General features: G+C 35.5%; 1 protein-coding gene across 4 annotated transcripts in view; it reads right to left on the bottom strand.

The window, feature by feature from the left end:
* The window catches only part of LOC111156942 (RNA binding motif protein 27), a 78364-nt gene that overhangs the window by 29950 nt on the left and 26195 nt on the right, over nt 1-22219 (bottom strand). For 2 of the 4 annotated variants that reach the window (XM_022518107.1, XM_022518108.1), the window contains exons 7-13: nt 20842-21135; nt 19042-19176; nt 10080-10244; nt 8273-8422; nt 4676-4820; nt 3861-4014; nt 1030-1326 (exon numbers count right to left, since the gene is read on the bottom strand). In XM_022518107.1, the coding sequence (XP_022373815.1) occupies nt 1030-1326; nt 3861-4014; nt 4676-4820; nt 8273-8422; nt 10080-10244; nt 19042-19176; nt 20842-21135 (1340 nt within the window). The remainder of the gene's footprint in view (nt 1-1029; nt 1327-3860; nt 4015-4675; nt 4821-8272; nt 8423-10079; nt 10245-19041; nt 19177-20841; nt 21136-22219) is intronic. The other 2 variants (XM_022518109.1, XM_022518110.1) reach the window with 1 other exon arrangement.

Raw genomic sequence — 22219 nt, 5'->3', positions numbered from 1 at the left:
TAAAAATTTCTAATGATTTTTTCAATGTTCCCTTTCAGGGATTTGGGAGTTTTAACTAATGGTAGCTTTTAACAATAACAGAACTGGGTCTAATAGATCACAAAGGTGACAGTATCACTTTAATATACCGTGTGGCCAACATCCAGGGGAAGCACTTGCCTTTGAGCTCTAACATGAAGTGGGAGAGAGACAAAAGAAATCCAGGTTTAGGTGCAAATAAAAAGGATGATGAATGAAGACTATGTATGATAAGAACTCCTTTTTAAAAATCTGAATGCATTTAACTGAAACAAGAGAACACTAGGAAAAGGTTTATCATTATCATCAATATTGGAATGGCTCTACTGCATAGTAGTTTGTTCTTTCCTTCCTTCATCTAGTCATTCAAGTCTATCAAACAATATGCGTCAGGCCTTGTTTTAGGCATGGAAGACAGAATGAGTAAAACAGACAAAAATCCCCATTTCCTTGGAGCTTACATTTCAGTTCTAGAAAGTTTTAAGGGCTTTTTAAAAGAGTTTTCTAAATGGAAAAATTAAGACAGAAGAGTGGGTACAAGGATGACTGATTCTAACACAAAACAAAGCAAAAGTTCTAGATCCAAAGTTGTTTGGTAGTGAACAGTTACTACATTTTAGTGTTGAGAAGAATCACTAAGCATATTTCTTTAAACATGTAGATTTATGGGCCTCATACCTGGAGACTGACTCTGTAAGTTTGGGGAGATAAGGCCCAGGAATTTGTACCCAGGTAATTAACACTAGTAGAAGAACACTTATCAAACTTCACAGTTCCTAAAAATCATCTGGAGCTTGCTTAGGCAACAACCATACTGATTCTGACTGAATACAGTGGGGTGAGGTCCGAGAAAATGCAAGTCTAATAAGTTCTGAGGAGATGAGAAGCTGCTGTCTGCAGATAAAACTGAGTGCTTTAATGTAGAAGACCTAAGGACCCAAACTGAGAAACAATGATCTAGATCAGGGTGGGACTAGAGGACCTGTCATTCTCTGTGAATCAATGGATTACCTTCTGGATACCCCCATGTACTGTTGAGGGAGGAGACTGGGCCACCAGCACCTGCTGCTGATGAAGGTGCTGTGGCAGATGATGGTGCTGCTGTGACAGGTGACTAAGTGTTTGCTGTTGCTGCAGGAGTAGCTGTGTTGGAGACTGTAGTGCTGGCTGCTCGTTATTTTCTCTATGCCACAGAACTCGAATGAATCGGTTGTTTAGAACTGCTTCAGTGCTGGAAATGGCTTTCCTGGCCTCCTCATTGGTAAGATACTGGATGAGGGCTGCTTCTGGATCTCCCTTAAAAGCAACCTGTAAGAAAAAACAAACGCATCAATAAAAAACCCCACAGAAATTAACAAACAGTTAAATTCAAGTAAACTATTGATAAATAATTCAAAAGTAGAGAAGAGGAGTGCCTGGGTGGCTCGGGTGGTTAAGCATCTGCCTTTAGCTCAGGTCATGATCCCAGAGTCCTGCGATCAAGTCCTGCATCGGGCTCCCTGCTCAGCGGAGAGCCTACTTCTCTCTCTCTCTCTCTGCTTCTCCTCCTGCTTGTGGTTCTCTCTCTGTCTCTCTCTGTGTCAAATAAATTTTAAAAATATTAAAAAAAAAAAAGTAGAGAACAGCCTGCTGAAATCCACTCTGAATGCTTTCTAAATAAAGTTCTCCATCCCTCTAAAAGATAACATGCATATTTTCCAAGATTATACATAAAAGATTATTATTCACCAAATAATCCTAATAAGGTTACCTAACCACTTGGGGAAAAGTTGTTAGATCCCTTCTGGATATCTTACATTCAAATAAACTCCAGAAAAAGAAACTATTTTACAATAATAAACAAAAAACCTGATAAAAACACAAAAGAAAAAAAGGTGGGTATGGGTATAATCTCAGTGTTTGGAAAACCTTTTTATGTATTCCTATAAAAGTAGAATCCATAAAGACAAAGAATAGTAGATTCTACCACATAAAATTTTAAAATCTGTCATTCCAAATATGCCCTAAACTAAATGATGAATAGAAAAAGTATTTTTAATATATATGACAAGCTGTGGCTTAGAAAAGCACTACTATAAATGCCTTCATAAAAAAACGGGCAAAGACAATAGATATATCCAAAAAAAAAAAAAAAACTGCAAAAGATCTATACAAATTAGAAACCTATTTTAAAAAAGCAAATTAAAACAAGTATAATTTTTCACTTACAAAACTGGCTAAAAAAATTTTAATGGATCCATATTACAGTACTGATGAGGCCTCATACAGTGCATTTAGGAGTATCAATTGGCACAACCCTTTTGAAGAACAATTTGGCAGCTCAAATAAAAAGTCTTAAAACTCCCTTTAATTCAGCAATGCATCATAAAAAAATAATGAAGGTTCAGCGACAAGGAGGCTCACCACAGCACTGTTTTTATATAAAGCAACAAAACCAGAAATTCCCAAAAATGAAGAATAGTAAATAAATTATAGCCTAATGCTAGGGACTGATTTATGACCCACCTCCCAAATTCTTACGTTGAAATCCTAAGCCCCCACAGTATGACTACATTTGGAGGTAGGGCTTTTAGGAAGGTTAAAAATCATAATAGTGGGGCCCTAATCAGATGGTACTGGAAGCCTTATAGAAAGAGAAAGAGATCTCTCTCCCCTTCCACAATTCAAGGACACAGCAAGAAAGTGGCCATCTGCAAAGCAGAAAGAGAATCTCATCAGGAACCAAACTGGCCAGCACCTTGATTTTGGACTTCCCCCCAAATAAGTTTTTATTGTTTAAACCACAAAGTCTGTGATATGTGTTAATGGAAACCAGACAAGACTCATTTACCAAACTACATTAAGCCATCTTATTTTTCTTAATGCTATAAACAATCATGACCTAGGAAACATGTAAGAGATAAAAGGTAGTCAGAGACATTTGGTATGTATTCTTAAAGTGTGTATTTTTAAAAAGAGAACATGTGTATATGTGCGTATGTGTGTTCTTCCATACAAACAAACACTATGTCTTTTCATTAAAATATTAGTAACTGTTACTGCAAAAGTAATAAGATTGAGGTGATTTTTTTTCACTTTTGTTTAATGTATTTCCAAATCATCTATAAAACTAAACATGTACTACGTTCAGGGACCAAAAAACTGCTTTAAAAAATCTCCAAAAAAAAAATTCTTTCAAAAAGATTGGAGTTCTTTGAAATATCAAAGTTCCTCATACTATTTTTTAAACTCCATTATACAAATCACATTTTGGTTTGAGGACAACATTAACCAACAGGGGTGACTAACTGAAATGGAAAACTAATGAGGCCTTCAAGTACTCTCAATTACAGCATAACACTCAACCACAAATTCATAAATTGGAGACAGAATACAAAAGCTACTATTTATGAGATATTAGACAACATGCTCTACTGCCAAAAATTCTTAAGAGTAGAACCATCCTTAACAAATTAATATTTCACTACAATATGAGAGTCATTCAATAGACAAAATTACAACCTTAGAAATTAACAAAAATCTCACCTACCTAATTAGAATACTAACAAAGCGGATTAAAAAGTCATTTGTCCAGTGATAGCACTATGAACAAAAATACATCAACTAGCCTCTGTGTCTTCCAGGAAGAAGTTGTGGATAAGAAACAAATGCATTAAAAAAAAAAAAATCAGCTTAACAATTTCATCATTGAAGTTGGGTTAAGGGCTATACAGTGGAGCTTAAAACACTCACCAGAGATAATCACACTAATTACTGGCTCATTTAAGCAAAGTGAACGGACAAGAATATTTCAAAAATGCATAAAACCACATTAATTCTGTCACCAACCTAGCCACATTTACCTGGATGTTTACAATAGTTCCAAATTTGCTGAAGTGTTCATTGAGCTTGGTAATGTTGTTCAATTCCTGAGGGATTTTCTTGACTTCTAATTTGGTGTTTGTATACTGATTCTTTCTCAAGAATCCTGGTTTACTCTGACTGTTATTCCCTTGCCTGAAAAGAATATTAACAGATCCTGATTAATTCCCCCACCTTATGCCTAGCCACGAAAAAGGTCAACAAATAATTCAAGTTTATATGTATTAAAGCATCATCTGGAAGACATTCTTATATTCCTGGGAAATTACTTAACGTTCTTCAGTAGAAATTACTAAATAATTTTCGTATCTTCCTTGTTACATAGGAACAGAACAGGTAGAGAGAAAGAAAGAAGACTGAATGGAAAAGATCACAAAATGAAAGAGGCCCAAATGAGATTTAAAATTATATGCTAAAAAGATCCACCACAATTACCAAGGAGTCTAACGTTAAAGCAAGGAAAGAACATCATTTTTTTATGAAGTGTTTTACAGCTTCCGCAAAAATACCTAAGTTTTTCTTCTTTTCTATTCACTTCCAGTGTCTCGATAATTCTCAGTACTGGGCTAGACCTATTTGTAGCAAATACAAATTACTAGTATCTATTATTAATATTCTGTTAGCTCTTCCATTTTTTAAGATGTTCTAATGATGTCTCTGGGAACCCTAACTTTTGAGACACATTTAGGTTTGAAACTCATTGATTAATGACAACTCTTAATTTTACGAATTTACTAATGCACACAAAAATAACAAAAACACCAAGTAGATGTTACTAAGTAGCAAATTATCTTACTTTCCCAGCCAAGGTTTCTTTGTGAGCGGCCCTTCCAAACCACTTATAGCTCTTTTTCGGCTATCTGGTTCAAGAACTACTCTGGTTATGTTGCTATTAATTGAAACAGGAACTGGTGGTTCAGTCTGGATGACAATGTTAGCAGCTGTTGGAAACAAAAATTAACATTATTAACAATGTGCAATATTTGGGGGAATTTCAAATGATTAAAATATTTAGCTTAAAAGCTAAAAAAGCAAAGTGAATAGCACCCAACTACCGTTTCCTTTTCAGAAATGCTTAACAGCAAGAAAAAATTTTCAATGGCCTCCTTTTTTCTCCTCTGTTAAAAATACAATATCCAAGTTTAAAAAGTCATTGGCAACTCCAATGTAAAAACTGATTCAGTCCTCCTCTCTCTGCCTGTCTCTCTATTTGTGATCTCTGTCAAATAAATAAATAAAATCTTTATTAAAAAAAAAAGGGGGGGGCCTGGGTGGCTCAGTGGGTTAAAGGCTCTGCCTTTGGCTCACGTAATGATCCCAGAGTCCTGGGATCAAGCCTCGCATCGCATCGGGCTCTCTGCTCAGCGGGGAACCTGCTTCCTTCTCTCTCTGCCTGCCTCTCTGCCTACTTGTGATCTCTGTCAAATAAATAAATAAAATATTTTAAATAAATAAATAAATAAATAAAAACTGATTCAGGCAAGGATCCTCAAAGAATGCAAAAAAAAGAAAAAAAATCCAGTGGAAGATTGTTAGAGAACAAGATTTCTTTTTTAGAAAAAAATTTTTAAGAATTTATTTATTTGAGAGAAAGAGAGAGAGCACGTGTGAGAGAAAGAGAGAGAGAGAGCGCACGTGCGCATAGAGCACAAACAAGGGGGAGGGACAGAGGAGAGGGAGAAGCAGACTCCCAGCCACCTGGGTGAACAGGGAGCTGGATGCAGGCCTGGATCCCAGAACCCTGGGATCATGACCTGAGCTGAAGGCAGACACTTAATGACTGAGCCACCCAGGAGCCCCTGGAAGCACATCATTTAGAAGAAAGAATACAAGCTTTGGAGTCAAAGACCTGAATTTGAATTCCAGCAGAATTGACTGAGCCACTCAGGTACCCCGAGAGCAAGATATTTATGTGGTGCCAAAGTACCACTCCACAAATGATTATACTACAAAGGACAGATCTAATATTTATCACCTCAGGCAAGCAATCAAAGGACTTAGCACCATAAATATAGTGAAATTATTTGTATTCTTATGTGATTTAACAAAACGTTGAATCACTCAGACAGGATATTACTATGGAATTATGATTTTCTTAAGTGTAGCAAGATACTATTATTATATAGGACTACACCTTACTCTTGGATGTAAAATAAAGGATCCAAAGTGCTCAATCTCTACAATATACTTTCGAGTAGTTGAAGGAAAAAAAGTGAAGGGAGAAGGGAAGAAGAAAGAGAAGAATGTGTATGTATACAAGCAAGCACTCACACCCAAAGGTGACTACATGTAACAAATGCTGAATCTAAGCGAAGGTATTCAGATGTTTATTTTATTTATTTTTTATAGGTTTAAAAGTTCTCAAACTCAAAAGTTGGGAGGAAAATCCAAAGCCAATACTATAAACTGGTATATTTCATTCACAACATTTACGACTAAAATACTTGGATTTTTTGGTATTTATTTGACAGAGAGACACAGAGAGAGAGGGAACACAAGCAGGGGGAGTGGGAGATAAAGAAGCAGGCTTCCCACCAAGCAGGGAGCCTGATGCAGGGCTTGATCCCAGGACCCCGGGATCATGACCTGAGCCGAAGGCAGACGCTTAACAACTGAGCCACCCAGGCGTCCCACAACTAAAATACTTAGAGAAAGTGAACTTACAATGGCCTATCTGTGGGTAGGAAGAGGTGTGTTGAATAAAAAATTAAGTAACACAAATCTATGCCTGATATAGTCTCAATACTCTCCTTAACTTTATTAACTCCAGCAAGGTAAAACACAGCAAAGAGTAACATGTAGGGCTAAAAAGTTAGGGTAAGAATGAGGGGTGGGAGTAGTATATACCATTTCACTATGTGACAGGGAAATTGTGAGGCAAGTTCATTCATTTAACATTTATTTCTTGAGCAGTTGCTAGAGCTCCAACAATTATATTAGACCTTATGTGTAAATCAGTGAATAAAGTAACTATGGTCTCTGCCCTGTTATAGCCTTTGTTTTTAGAAGGCTAATGGACGAGATAGCAATTGTGATGGCATAAAGCATTCTAGAATTTGAGATGCCATTATATTTTCCCTAGAACACTTATGATTACCTCTTAACATTGCTCAGTGCTTTTCTTTACTGAAGTATTTTATAAGAAAAGGAAAGAGATATATAGCTAGAATTCTGATGACTTGACATGACAAACCAAGCCTGTTGTACAAAAACCACAAGACTTCTATCTGAGTGAGATTATCCATGAATTACTATACATGAATGTGCACAAAGATCAGACTACTGACAAAAGGAAAACATGAATTTCTGAGGATATGATCTTCCCACTAATTTCAAGTAATCTGGTAATAATTTATGCATTATAGCACTGAAGGTAAAAGCACATTCTTCATTAGATACGCTTGGGTTCAAGTTCCAGTTCTGTCATTAATAGCTGTGTAACCTCGGGCAAGATCTTTAACCTCTCTAACCCTCGGTGTCTTTATCTATAAAAAGAGAATAAATATAGTACCATTTTTCAAGGAGTTATAGGAAAGGAATAAAAGATAATAATACGTATAAAAGCATTTGGCTTCATGTCGACACAAAACTGTTAGTCTGCAGTGGCAACACTGATATTAATGCACTAAAGAAAAGTTAATAAAAGCAAGATAAGAAAGAAGGTAAGAACAGGAAAATGGATAACCATATAATTAAAACAGAAAAATACTATTAGGATGGCCCATGGCCAGTCATTCAAATTCAAATTAAATATTACAAATCAAACTATACCAAGTAAGAAGAACTGGAATGTCATTAAACTTTCTAGCCTACCCTTTTTGAGGGGAGGAGAAAGGACGACATCAACCCATATTTAAGGTAAATACTTGCATTTATCTTTATTTTATTTTTTTGCATTTAGTCTTTAAAGGTTTGCAACTATTCTTTGCAAAGGTCCGGACATAGGGTTGTAATCAGAAATACTAAAAAACATCAAATGATAATTTTACTGCAGTGTTTCATATTCTCAGTTATTAATGTGAAGCACAGCTCATAGGATACAAAGTAGGTCCTTAAGTGATCAGTTCTTTGAGGGCAAGGGACCATGTCATTTCATCTTTCTTTACCTAATATTTAACACAGTGCCCAGTAAACAGGTAAACCAGCCTAAAGGTCTACAAAAATAAGAATTAAAAAATATGAATATTACTTTTATTTTAAAATAAATATATTCTAATTATAGCTTTAAAATAAAATTTGGAGATACAGTTATTCAAACACATTTATCTGATATAATTATATAGCACTCTTCAAAAAGACAATGTATATGTAACTCCTGACTTTAGTGAGGTCTGAATGCTATACTGAACTCCTATGTAACAATAGCATCAAAGTAAGTATGAGGCAGTCTCACCTCTTGGATTTGCATCCATATCTCCAGATGTTAGGCCAATCAGGTTTGGGCGCTGTGTCTGTGTTCTCGAAAAGAACTGTCTGTACTGAGATCTACCAGAACTGGTAATACTAGGAGCTTCTGGATTATAACCATCTGGTTCATACGTATCTGTGGGAAAACAAAACAATAAAACACATAACAAATCAGAGAGAAGTTAATTTCTCATTAATAAAATAAACTGCAAAAAATGATATTTTTCTTCAACAAATATATCGACCTATACATACATATCTGAATTACAGTATATAGATATACCTGTTAGAAGTGAAAGAATTGAAAACGCTCCTGTCCCAAAATACAGATACACAGATTCATTCTTGACTACGGAGAGAGTTCCATTTATTTACCTATTCATTTTTACCCTCTATATCAATCACCTAATCCTAACATCAATGAACATTTTTAAGGGAAGCATGCACATACATAAACACCATATATAAAGGACTGGTTGGGTTTCCTCAGTTATCATGTCTCACCAATTTCTAGGTACTCTTTTAATTAGGGGTAAAAAAACAATCTGCTAATTTGGTTATCTACACTTTAAAATGCAGATACAATAGCTGGTTTCATACACAGAATATTTCAAATGCTTTCTTTCAAACAGCTAATAAGTAAGATGAATTTTGTATGTCTAAAAGTAATCACGATTCTACTCCCTACCACCACATCAATGCCATCTTTATCCTGTTACCTTTGTTTTCTGTAAAACTAAATACTTAATTTTTATAATTCTAATGCTAAATAATATTTTGTTAGTGTTAAAGAAATTCTGAGTGTTAATCTCTAAACAGTATACATCCTCTTTATCCTACATAAAATCAAAGAACAGTTAAGATTAAGTGAAGACATTGGTTTTCGCTACTGTTCTTTAGAAGTTCCTGCACCTTTTTTAAAATTTTCTTAGTGGAAAAATTCTCTATGACATTCATAGGAAGTTTCAGCTACAAGGTAAGAGACATTCAGATCCTTATTAATGGCCAATCAGTTCTATGATTCAAAGCAGAAGATCGGCAAATTATTATAAAAAAAAGTTTTCAGTTACCATTTGGTAGTCTTGACAGAAGATCTCCTATAGTTAAATCTCCTACAGCTGCAGATAGTTTTAAAGAAGTTACATAATCAAATGACCTTGTTCTCTAATTCCTGAGAATATATAGAACTCCAAGAAACTTCAAAGTCCTTAAGTTAGTTACGATGAACGGAGATCCAAAGGCAAAAGGAGAAATGTTAAAAACCTCATGAGACACCCACGAAGCACTCCACATAGGTCTTCAACATGTACATGTAGGTAGGAGGGAAGAGTTTTCAAGAAATCACTACATTATACACAGCCAGTCCATACATGGAGCAGAGGGGGAAAAAGATGTTCACCCTTGATCACCAAGAAATCAGATGTTTGTTTTTGTCGTTTTTAAAAAAATTAACAGAGTTTTTCTTGAAATATAAAACTGATTAGAAAACATTCAACTAGATATCCTCTTCCTATTTATTGGATTAGAAATTAGTTCAAAGAACTAGCACGACTTTTGTTCCTGAGGCACTAAAACTCAATATAGAGGACACCAGAGGTAACAGACACACAGGAGGCCTCATCATCTAGCAACCACTAGGGACAAATCAAAGAAGCAAAGAAACAGAAAGAAAACTACCTAAGAGGTTTAATGGGAATTGGTGACAGCAGATCAGTAGGCCAGTCACCACTTAGGCTGGCAAGCTGTGGTACAAAAGATCAGAAAGGTGGATGGCCATTTGTAGCAAAGCTTACCTGGGACCAGAGGGGTGGGGCTGGAGACTGAGGTATGGTACCCAATGGAGGATCCCATGAGGTTTCGAGGTGGCACCAAACGAGCTGCCAACAGAGGAGGCGGTGTCCCCAACTGAAGTCGCTCAGATGCAGCAGCACCATGTTCACGAGAGTACATGGGCTGTCCTACAGAGGAAAGAATAGGAGGGCAGCTGGGAATGAGAGTCATAAGCTTCTCAGGTAATGCCGTACTTCCTGAGACCTCAGCCAAGAACAGAGAAAGTACATCCATGGGAACGGCAGTCAAGAAAGGTATTACTGAGATTCTTCCTAACTCAAGAAAAAGACATTCAACTGGGCTGGGATGCACTGAGGTATAAAGAAAGAGCAAGAATTAGATAGTATGACTGCATAATCTCCATCTTTTGTAATCTAAAGTGAAAAACTATGTGCTAACCATACCCAAAACTAAACAGTCAACCATATCACACTATCAGACAAAGGTGCCCTGAAACCCTGAGACGGTAGAGACTTGTATCCAATAAAACATGTAGTTGTGAAGACTGTCATAACCATTAAAAACAAAAACTCTTCTCCTCAAACTCACATAATTTCAGGTTCACACAAAACATACTCCCAATACTTGATCCCAATACTCCCATACTTGATCAAAAAGATCAAGAAGAAATTAAACACACGCACACATATACACCACAACATACCCTCACAGAGAATAAGAAACATTCAAAAGAAAAAAACTAAACAAGATAGTGAAAACTTGTTACCCCTTAGCAGATGGATAACAAGTATAGTCAAAGAAAAAAAGGACAAAACCCCAGATACACAGACCAACCAGTGTATATATGAAATTACCTCAGATATTAGGAATGACTTTTTGAAAGAAAGGACATTTAGTGCTCACATTTATTAATGGAAGAATGTCTGACAAAATGAAGTCAAATTTGATACAACAGGATTTAAAAAGAAGTATCGAGCAGCAGTTTTTTTCATCAGTCACTTACTACTATTACTCTACTGATTACCCCAAGAGACCTATTTACAATATTTACTCAGTACTTTATACTTAAATCATACACTCACAATGTGGCAAAAGATAAAATAAAATGAATTTAGAAGTTTTTTTACACCCAATGTCCTTAAAAGTTATAAATTTCCAAAAGATTTTTAATAAACTTTAACAGAACAAGCCACAACCACCTGATTTCATAGGAAATGTAGAAGGGAAACAGAGGTACTAAATTTTACCATCCTTCTACATGCGAAGCAAAGGGGCAAGTGACAAATCATACTGTATAGCAGATCACAAAACTGCATTTAGCACCAATTCTTTCAATATTTACATTTAAAAAGTCTCTTTCAATCATTATATTACAAAAACAATCTAATAGATCAACAATCTAATAACAGTTGTAAGAATGACCTATTGGCAGAATTTCTTGCAGAATTAAGGAGTATACTAAAGAGAAAAATGGGGAAGTGCATTCTCAGTCTATACGAGAACTAAAAGTTAAAGGCTAATTTGCACAATGTCCTTTCAACATGCATGACAACATGAATTTCATTTCAGGAAGAAGGCTGTTTATTCAAATGAAGCCTGACGTTCTTCAACAACACTACTGAAATCTCTAAATACTATTTAAAAATAAAAAGCTTCCTTAGATAAGAGGCTGATTCTAAGTCTGGCCAGAAAATTAAGATGAACCTGGTATACCGTCATATATATATACCTTGTGCTTCCAGAAGCAAGAAATCTATCAAACACTAGGTGTATCAAAAAACAAAATCTGCAGGAGCCAACATGAAGAGGCTCCCATGGTCAAAGATGAAACAATGTGAACACCAAAAAGGATGCAATGGGGTGAAACATATTAAACATGTTAAAAATCCATGAGTTTGGGGAAAAAAAAAAAATCCATGAGTTTGGGCTCCTGGGTAGCTCAGTTGGTTAAGCAACTGCCTTTGGCTCAGGTCATGATCCTTGAGTCCCAGGATGGAGTTCCACATCATTTCCCTGCTTAGCGGGGAGTCTGCTTCTCCCTCTGACCCCCCACCCCACCCCCATGCTCTCTCTCTCTCTCTCATTCTCTTTCACAGAAATAAAATCTTTTTAAAAAATTAAAATTAAAATTAAAAAAATCCACGAGTTCATAATGATTCCTTTTGGAAGATACTGAAAGCAGGTCATTATTCTGAAAACTGACAAATGAAAGGAAACAAGTATTTATCCTGTCTTTCCTATAAAAACTACATTTCAGGTTAACCAAATGGTTAACACTACTGAGTTTCGCTTCGCAGAATGCCAGTCAATAAACGTACAAGACATTACAGAATTAGAATCACACTTTTTAACCCCTAATGAAACAACATTATCTAAGCAGTGGTCATAAATGGCTGCTGAAACCATGAGCAACTTTTAAAGTGGATGAATCAGAATGAAAACACCTGTACACACTGACCAATATTTACAGCAAAGGAAAAAACTCCACATTATGTACACCATAAAATATTGAATTAGGAAGTACATCAATAAAATATTCATGACCAAAAAAAAAAACCCAATGTAAATTTAAAGTCTCCAAATTTAGCCCCCCATTTCCAGGAAATATAGAGGACTGAAGAAATGTGTTAAATGACATGAGGGGATACAATATGCCAAGCCCAGAATGTGAAAAAATTATTCAGGACAATGATCTGTTTCTTAAATAAATGTCAAGGAAAAACCAAAAGCCAAGGAAAAACCAAAAAAGAGGTAAGGGAAATTGTTATAGATTTAAAGACTTAAGAAAGGTATCTTCTAAAGGTAATATATAACCTTGTTTGGATGCAGTTTCAAATGAACCAGCTGTGAAAGGACACCTATGGTACAATTTGGAAATATGAATGCTGACTGGATATTTGACAACAGTAAATATAAATATTTTGGGACTATGAGATAAAGTACTGTGATGGTGTACGATTAATCCTTACCTTTGAGAGATACATACTGAAGTTTTTACTGATGAAATGTTACATTTGGGGGTGGCTCTAAAATAGCCGAGTCAGGGTGAGTTATAGATGAAGCATGATTAACCATATTATGTCAAGGAGTGTTGAAGCCTCTGAGTACCTAAAGATTCCTGCAGTATTTGTTTTCCTTTGGTGTATATTAGAAATTTTCCAAAATAAGTTTTTCTTACATCAACTAGGTTACAATATTGGTGAAGATGAGCTGGTCACAATTTATATTCATTCAGTTTAGTTCTGATCAGGAAAGAGAATGACTAGATAATTTCAAACTGCAAACATCCCAATTTATGCTCCTATCTTAAGTTTTTTGTACATCTTACATGCCTGAGAGCAAAATTTTTACATTCTTAATGTTAACTCTAATCAGGTGATGACAGTCTTTAAGCACACTGAAATTTTAGCTACTCTGTAATTTCCTGATTTTGTCATTAATAGTATTTCCAGGAGAAAAATCTTAAGTTTTAAACTAAAACCCCAATTAGAAAACAAAAAAGCTACACCTTCCAATTATTGGCCATATTTATCATGTAATCTTCTGTATTAGAATCCAAGGTACCTGGCACACCATCTAAAGCTCCAGGGCCTAAATGGTGCCTGGTGCATAGTAGGAACTCAATAAAGAGTCACTTAAAGAAAGGATGAAAGCTTATTTATTACAAGTATCCCAATGACAAGCATTTTGGATGAAAGTCTGTATGTTGAAATACGGCAGTAAGATACTGAATATAAGACAAACCAAAGTAAAACATATGGGGAGAGAAACCCCAGACAATATTCAGTGACTCTACCAGATATCGATATACTTTTCTAGACATCAAAATCCATGATTCTGCACTGAGAAATGTTCCACAGAATTAAATGAGGAATCCCAAGCTTAGTAGGAATATAGTGTTTCAGTAATTTTACATAGTTGATAACAGGAAAATATATTGTCAGAAACATAATTTATAGAAATTTATTTGAAGACTAATAACTACCTTTAACCTAAAAATCAATCTGTAGAATACAGGATATTATACTCTATTACTTTTTCACACACTCCTTAGAGTGCGCTTAGCAATCATAAAATATTTCTACTATGTCTTCTTCAAAGAAACTTAAGAAACAGGTTGAATTTAAGGGAAAAAAGGAATATACTTGAAAATGGTACTGTGAAAACAAAAAATGTACACAGTGAGGTGGTTAATTCAAATTTAGGTAAAATATTTTAAGTACTTCAGAGGAAATAGCTGATTTTTTTTTTTTTAAAGATTTTGTTTTATTTATTTGACAGACAGAGATCACAAGTAGGCAGAGAGGCAGGCAGAGAGAGGGGGGGAAGCAGGCTCCCTGCTGAGCAGAGAGCCCAACACGGGACTTGATCCCAGGACTCTGGGATCATGACCTGAGCCGAAGGCAGAGGCTTTAACCCACTGAGCCACCCAGGCGCCCCATAATAGCTGATTTTAATAGGTGTTATGATATTGCTCTCTTTCCATACAATTTCAATCACATCTATTATTTAAGTCCTTTCAGAATATCTGTGACATTTTTAATTCAAGAAACAATAAAATTTCAGAGTTTTTTCTAAACTATATCCATTTGATGTCACCTTTTAAATAGCATTACCAGGAGCCACTGATATCCTACCCACTTATATGGTGGAAATAATTTCTTATAATCAATGGTCCCATTCCAGAACAAGTAATAACTGCAGCCAAAATTATGGTTTTATTTTTGACAAAATTAGTTCCTTTGTCACCTGTTATTTCTGAGCCACTCTGTTCATCTAGTCATAACAGCAAAATATACTGTACTTGGTGTTTTTTTTTTTAATAAACACATTTCTTTTCCACTATTAGATTTTTAGCTTCTTGGAAGAGTCATTTCTTATTCATCTGTATATTCCCAGTACCTAGCATTGAGCAGATTATTTTTACCTCTAAAACTCCAGATTTCATTTTTCTCTGTATATTTGGGTCTATACTGACATATTTTTCACAAATAAATACCATCTGATACACTCTATTCCACTTATAAACATTTTCTATGTTATGAATTTTAAAGATAATTTTGATAATAAAATATCCATAATTTAAACTTTCCCAACCTATTAAACTTTGAGAGCTAATACATTGTAAACATAGTTTTTTTTACTTCATTTGAAGTCAAGTTCTAAATTTTTTTAGAAATTACCGATTATACTATTGAGGAAAGTATACCTGAACAACTTGAAAGATTCAATTTATCTGCAAAGAATGAACTTAAAAAAAAAAAATTTAAAATCAAGTGAATAGAAAGATACAAAAAAATTTATGAATAACAAACTATATTATACCCACCCCCAAAAAAAGTTCGTTTACACTGAGATCAGAAACTATCCCCTACATTTTCAAATTCCTCTATAAATTTTGTATTAAAAATTTAAGTTTTAAAAAAGGAAGAGAGGGGCTCCTGGGTGGCTCAGTCAGCTAAGCATCTGACTCCATTTCAGCTCAGGTACTGATTTCATGCATCTTGAGATCAAGTCCGATATCGGGTTCCACATTCAGTGGGGAGTCTGCTTGAGATTCTTTACCTCTCTCTTTGCCCCTCCTCCCACTCACATGTGTGTACTCTCTCACTCTAAAATATATAAATCTTTAAAATAAATAAGGAAGAGAGTAGTTTGCAGAGTAGGAAGTTTTAAATTGTCTGATACAAATAATTCTGTAATTTTCAAAACATTCAGTTGCCAACCAAATAAGTCTCTTTAAACCAGTGATTCAATCTAAGAGACTATCCTCTAAAGCAGTAATTCACAAATGCTGAAAGGATGTTACCACCTTTCACTGGTCTGAGACAAAAAGAGGGAAAAAATGTAATTAATATTTCATAAAGCCAAATATAAAAGGACAGTCCTTTATCTTTTATTTTAATGTAAAAATTTATTTTTTAAATTGAAATGATCTTAGATATTTTCATATACAATTCCCTAACGTGGCAAGTAAAAGTTGCTAACTGTACTGCTCCAGCAAATTTTCTTAAAAATGTTTATCAGCATCTAAAACAGAAGTTTGGAACTTATGTTTTAAAAGGACTTTACTAATATATCACAAAATATTTTTGCTTCTTAAAAAGAGAAAAATGTTGTTCAAGTAACAAGGAGTGTACCTTTTTTCATCTTGGCTCTCAAGCATGTAGCACATTGCCTGGCACATAGAAAGCATTCAATAAATACTTGCTCCATTAATAATAATGAAGCTAAGTCACTCAGATGATGACAACTGCCAGATTTTTATAAATTAAAATCAAAACGGAATTTTTAGAGTGAGTCATGATGTTAAATTTAACGATATTAAAATAAATGGTAATTGTCAGACTTTTTAAAAATTCAAAAACAAAATAGAATTTTTATTGTGAATCACAATGCTAAATTTAACAGTAAGAAAATGTGCCATCTACAACAAACTCTCAGATAAATAATCCATTTTTTGTACTTACAAGTCTAAAGGCATTAAGAAATAATGCTAAGAGATGAACTGGGGAGAATAAATGATACAGGATGGATGAATGTTGAAGTTGAGTAACAGGTATATGGGAATGCATTATATTATCCTTTTTTATTTTCTGTTTAAAATTTCTCTAATTAAAAAATGAGAAAAGGGGTGCTCAATTGGTTGGGCGACTGCCTTCAGTTCAGGTCATGGTCTGGAGTCGCAGGATGGAGTCCCACATCGGGCTCCCTGTTTAGCGGGGAGTCTGCTTCTCCCTCAGACCCTCCCCCGTCTTGTGCTCTCTCTCTCTCTCTCTCTCATTTTGTCTCTTTCAAATAAACAAATAAAACCTTTTAAAAAAAATGAGAGAAGCTGTGAAACAAATACGTGCTGCAAAAAGACACTACAGTAGTTAGAAGACTGAGATACTAAGATGTGGTTCCTGTTCTAAAGCTCAGCTGAACATAAAATTAACATACATGAAAAGAAATCTAACAGTAGGCCTGTGTACAATTATATGTCATATATGTAATAAATTCTTTTTAGTCCTGTAGGAGTTTACAACAGAGCAATAATGTTCCCCATGTACTGAGAAGATTTAGGCCTTGAAAGAAGAGAGAGAGCAAATTACTAGAATGAAGACAAAAAAAGTTGAGTCACAACAAGGGGGCAAAGACAAGGTATAATTGGCCTAACCAGAGAAGATACATGTGGGAGTTGAGTGAAAAAAGAGATTACCAAGAAAGGCACAGTAGCTCATAGAAAGAGAAACTATAGGGAGGGGTTCAGTGATCGTCTTGGAGGGGTACCTGGGTATCTCACAGTGGCTGAGCCTCAGACTCTTGATCTCAGCATGGAGCCTACTTATAAAAAACATACATGTGCAATTCAGGGGGAAATTGTGGCCACTGCAGAGTTCTCATGAGGTACCATTCTGATTTGTTTTCTCAGGAAAATTAGCATCGCAGCATTATATGATGTGACTGATGGGAACTGAAACATAATGGAGTCAACAAGATTATAGCAATAACCCAAATGTCAGGTGATTCAAGTGTCGATGAGGGCAGAAGCCACAGTAGAAATAGAAAGGGATATTTCAAAGAAAAAGAGAAAGGATTTCTTAATTAACCAGATATAAATAAAGCAAAGCAATTAGTCAATCATGTCAAGGTTTCAATTCTAGGTGATTAATGGGTGTTATTTCAATTTATAAAGACACACAGGAATAATGGAGGTAGACAAAGAGAAGATAATTATGAATGATTTCAGCGAAGTCGCAATTTAAGGAGACAATAGTAACCACAGTATTATAAAAACTAACCTTTATATTTAGCTTACTAGATGCCAGGTTCTATTCTAGATAGATGTATTAAAGCATTTATTCCTCAAACATGCTTTTTAGGTAAGTAATGTTATTATTCCTATTTTACAGAAGAGAAAACTGACATTCTATGAAGTTAAGTAAGTTAAGTGTCTAAGTGTCTAAGATGACAATGAAAGTAAGTAATGGAACAGGATTTAAACCTGGGCTTCATTATATTGCTGAATTGCCTTACCATGACATTATAAAGATGAAGAAATGTTTATGATAATACACTGCACAAAAGATGAATTTATTCATAAAGCTACACAGCTCTGTTAAAAAAAAAAAAAAAAACCTCGCAGCACCTGAGTGACTCAGTCGGTTAAATGTCTACCTTCAACTCAGGTCATGATCCCAGAGTCCCGGGATCAAGCCTCACATCAGGCTCCCTGCTCAACATGGAGTCTACTTCTCCCTCAGACCCTCCTTCTTCTTATGTTTTCTCTCTCACTCTTTTCTCAAATAAATGAATAAAATCTTAAAAAAAAAAATCTCAAAATCTAACACTTTTAACAACCAATCACCTTGTTTTTATGTTTTTAGAGAAAGGAATATTTTAAAAAGCTTTAAATAAACTAAAAATAATGACAAAAAATACCTAAAAAATCAGAGAACCAAGATTTAAGAACAAATTATTATAGTTAAAAATAAATGTTATAAATAGCATAGCCACTAAATATTATAGTTTAAGTGATGCTCTCAATTGTCACTCCAGCATACAAGTTAAATAATTACTCAGCATATTTTATCCAACCTTTTGTATACTCTTAGAAGATAAGCCTTATGTTTTGGAAATTCAATCAGAGTTCAATTTTTTAACACAAGCTCCAAAATAAATTTCATTTTGACGAGATTAAAGCTTCAAAATACATGTCCTTCAGAAGATACTAAATGTTGCTGCTTCCTCTATAGCAGAAGGCCTTACTCTTTCCTTCCACTGGCACACAAGTTAAAATACAGCCATAGAGCATAACTACAAAGGTAACTGCCTTGTGAACATAAATATAAATATAAGTGTAATTTTCATATGGCATAGTCCATAGTCCATAAGAAGAAAAACTGTATTTTTTAAAAGTATGACAATGAAACTTAGCTTTTCTATACCCCAGCAATTTTAAGATAAGCAATGTTTACTTACGTTCTGATACTGTATAAAGGAGGTTCTGGGGTAAAGGAGGAGGTAGTCTTGCTCCCACTGGTGCAAGATTGGGCACTGCACTTGTCCCAGGCTGGTCACGGTTGTTTATCAAGCTTGACTGTGTTATGGGTGGTCCTAAGAATTAAAAAGAAAAAAAGAAGAAGAAGAAGAAGAAGAAGAAAGAGAGCATGAATATTTCCTAACTAATAAAAAGTAACCTACTATACTAAAACTAATTTGGAATAGTCATAATTGAAGTACCCACTTTGGCACAGAACAGAATTAAGGAATTTGATATAGGCAGGCTTCAGCACAGTAAGTTGCATAATTAAGAGGACATTTTAGTTCTAGAACAGACAAAATAATTCTAGGGTGAAAAAAAGCAGGATGGTTACCTCTGGGGAGCAGGGATGAAAAATAACTGACAAGGAACTTGAACAATCTTTCTGGCATAATGGTAAGCTCCTTTTAAAAAAAAAAAAAAAAAAGAGGGGCGCCTGGGGGGCTCAGTGGGTTAAGTCGCTGCCTTCGGCTTGGGTCATGATCTCAGGGTCCTGGGATCGAGCCCCGCATCGGGCTCTCTGCTCAGCAGGGAGCCTGCTTCCTCCTCTCTGCCTGCCTCTCTGCCTGCTTGTGATCTCTCTCTCTCTCTCTCTCTCTCTGTCAAATAAAAAAATAAATAAAATCTTAAAAAAAAAAAAAAAAAAGATTTACTGATTTATCTGAAAGAGAAAGAAAACTTCAGTGGGGAATAGAGAATCCTCAAACAGACTCCCCGCTGAGCAAGGATCCTAATGCAGAGCTCCATCCCAGCACCCTGAGATCATGACCTGACCCAAAATCAAGAGTCAGACGCTTAATACTGTGCCACCCAGACACTCCTAGAATAAGAGTAGAGTTCTATAGAACCCTTAAGTTCTACATTAGGAACATGTTTAAATGTACTGATGTCTGCAACATACTAGGAAATGAATAAAAAATAATAATGGGAGAGATAAAAAGATAATGTGAAAATAGAAATATAGTAAAATATTAATCATAGAACCTAGATGGTAAGTATATGGGTGTTCAATGTAGTTATTTCAACTTTTCAGTTAGCTTGAAATTTTTCATAGCAAAATGTTGGGGGAAAATGATACTTTTGGATTTCATTTTTAAACAGAAATATTCCCACACTTCACATCTTTTTATAAGTTCTTCTAGAAATTAAAATTTTTATAGTCTTTTATCTTAGAAATTTTCAAATATACACAGAAGTAGAATAATAGTATGTATACCATACATACCGTCATAAGATCTATTTATTTGAACACGCGAGAGAGAGGGGAGGAGGTGCATGAGTGGGAGGATGGGCAAAGGGAATTTCAAGCAGATTCCCTGCTGAGTGTGGAGCCCACTGCAGAGTTCTATTTCATGACCCTGAGATCATGATCTGAGCCAAAATCAAGAGTCAGAGGCTTAACCGAAGTGAACCACCCAGACACCCCCAAAGAGATATTCTTTAAAGACTGGGAAATTTCATGTTCTTCTTTCTGACATCTTCAAAACAACTGGATTTCTTAAGATGTCATCAACCAGCAAGATTCTGTCACCCAAGATTTTTTCAAGGTACTATAAATAATGTAATAAAACAATGGATAGAATAAAGAATAACATTATAATTACAGGAATATATTCGAAATTCTATTATTAATTTATCTTTCAAAAGCTTTAAATCTAGTGTCAAGTTAGTGAAGAGGAAGGTTCTTCTAAATACAATTCTTTGCTAAAGGACAAGATATTTAATGAACATGTACTTACTTGGTATGGGAAGCACAACAGAAGGCGGAGGCTGGCCATGTCCCTGGGGGACAGGAAGTCTCATACTGTGGCCAGGACCTGGACCTGGACCTGGGCCTGGGCCAGGGCCTGGGCCTGGACCTGGGCCTGGACCTGGCATGGGAGGCATTAACATTCCAGGAGGTGGTGGAGGAGGAAGCCCAGGAGGAGGTGGAGGGAAAGGAATCATGCTTGGCAGAGCAACTTCATCAACAACGAGGGGATCATTTCCATGATCAAACTGACAAAGGTCACCAAGTACACAAAATCCTCTTTCTGAAAGAATATAAGAAGAATCTTATTATGATCTTAGAGTTCAGAAAACAAATAAAACAAGACCCTGAAAAGCCTACCAATCTGATTTACAAAGTAATTTTTCTCTAAGGAATTTAGAAGGCTTCTTAGTATTATTGTTAATCATCACATATCCCTGAGGTAAGGCCAGGTGGATGTACTCTACTTTCTATGAGACCATGCTTTGTTGAGGTAGCAAGTAACAGGGTCCAAAACAGGATACTAGCCACTACACACCTATTTGCCATTATGTTTTCATAATAAAAATTCAGATTCTGGGGCGCCTGGGTGGCTCAGGATTAAGCCTCTGCCTTCCACTCAGGTCATGATCTCAGGGTCCTGGGATCAAGCCCTGCATCAGGTTCTCTGCTTGGCGGGGAGCCTGCTTCCACCTCTCTCTCTGTCTGCCTCTCTGCCTACTTGTGATCACTCTCTGTCAAATTTTTTAAAAAACCAAAAACTTAAATAAATAAATAAATAAATAAAAATAAAAATTCAGATTCAAGGTGCCTGGCTGGCTCAGTTGGTAGAACATATGACTCCTGATCTTGGGGTCATGAGTTCAAGCCCTGCACTGGTTGTAGAGATTACTTAAAGGAAATTAAAAAAAAAAAAAAAAATTCAAATTCATTTTAGCAAAGGCAGGATATGTGTGTAAGGGATTTAACTGGACAATCTAGGGGCGCCTGGGTGGCTCAGTGGGTTAAGCCTCTGCCTTCGGCTCGGGTCATGGTCTCAGGGTCCTGGGATCGAGCCCGGCGTCGGGCTCTCTGCTCGGTGGGAAGCCTGCTTCCCCCTCTCTCTCTGCCTGCCTCTCTGCCTGCTTGTGATCTCTCTCTCTGTCCAATTAAAAAAAAAAAAAAAAAATCTTAAAAAAAAATAACTGGACAATCTAATTTCAATTACCTATTTTCATGGTATTATTCTAAATTCTACATTCTTGTTTTATCTGTAATTTGAAATGTTAGTTTAAAATATTTAAGTTAGAGGTCAGCTGGGTGGCTCTATGGTTTAAGCATCTGACTTTTTTTTTTTTTTTTAGGATTTATTTATTTATTTGAGAGAG

The sequence above is a fragment of the Enhydra lutris genome, unplaced genomic scaffold (assembly GCF_002288905.1).
Source record: "Enhydra lutris kenyoni isolate GAN:26980312 unplaced genomic scaffold, ASM228890v2 scaffoldscaffold50, whole genome shotgun sequence".
NCBI lineage: Eukaryota > Metazoa > Chordata > Mammalia > Carnivora > Mustelidae > Enhydra > Enhydra lutris.
Note: the sequence above shows the minus strand (reverse complement) of the source record. Positions and strands in the feature narration are given on the sequence as shown.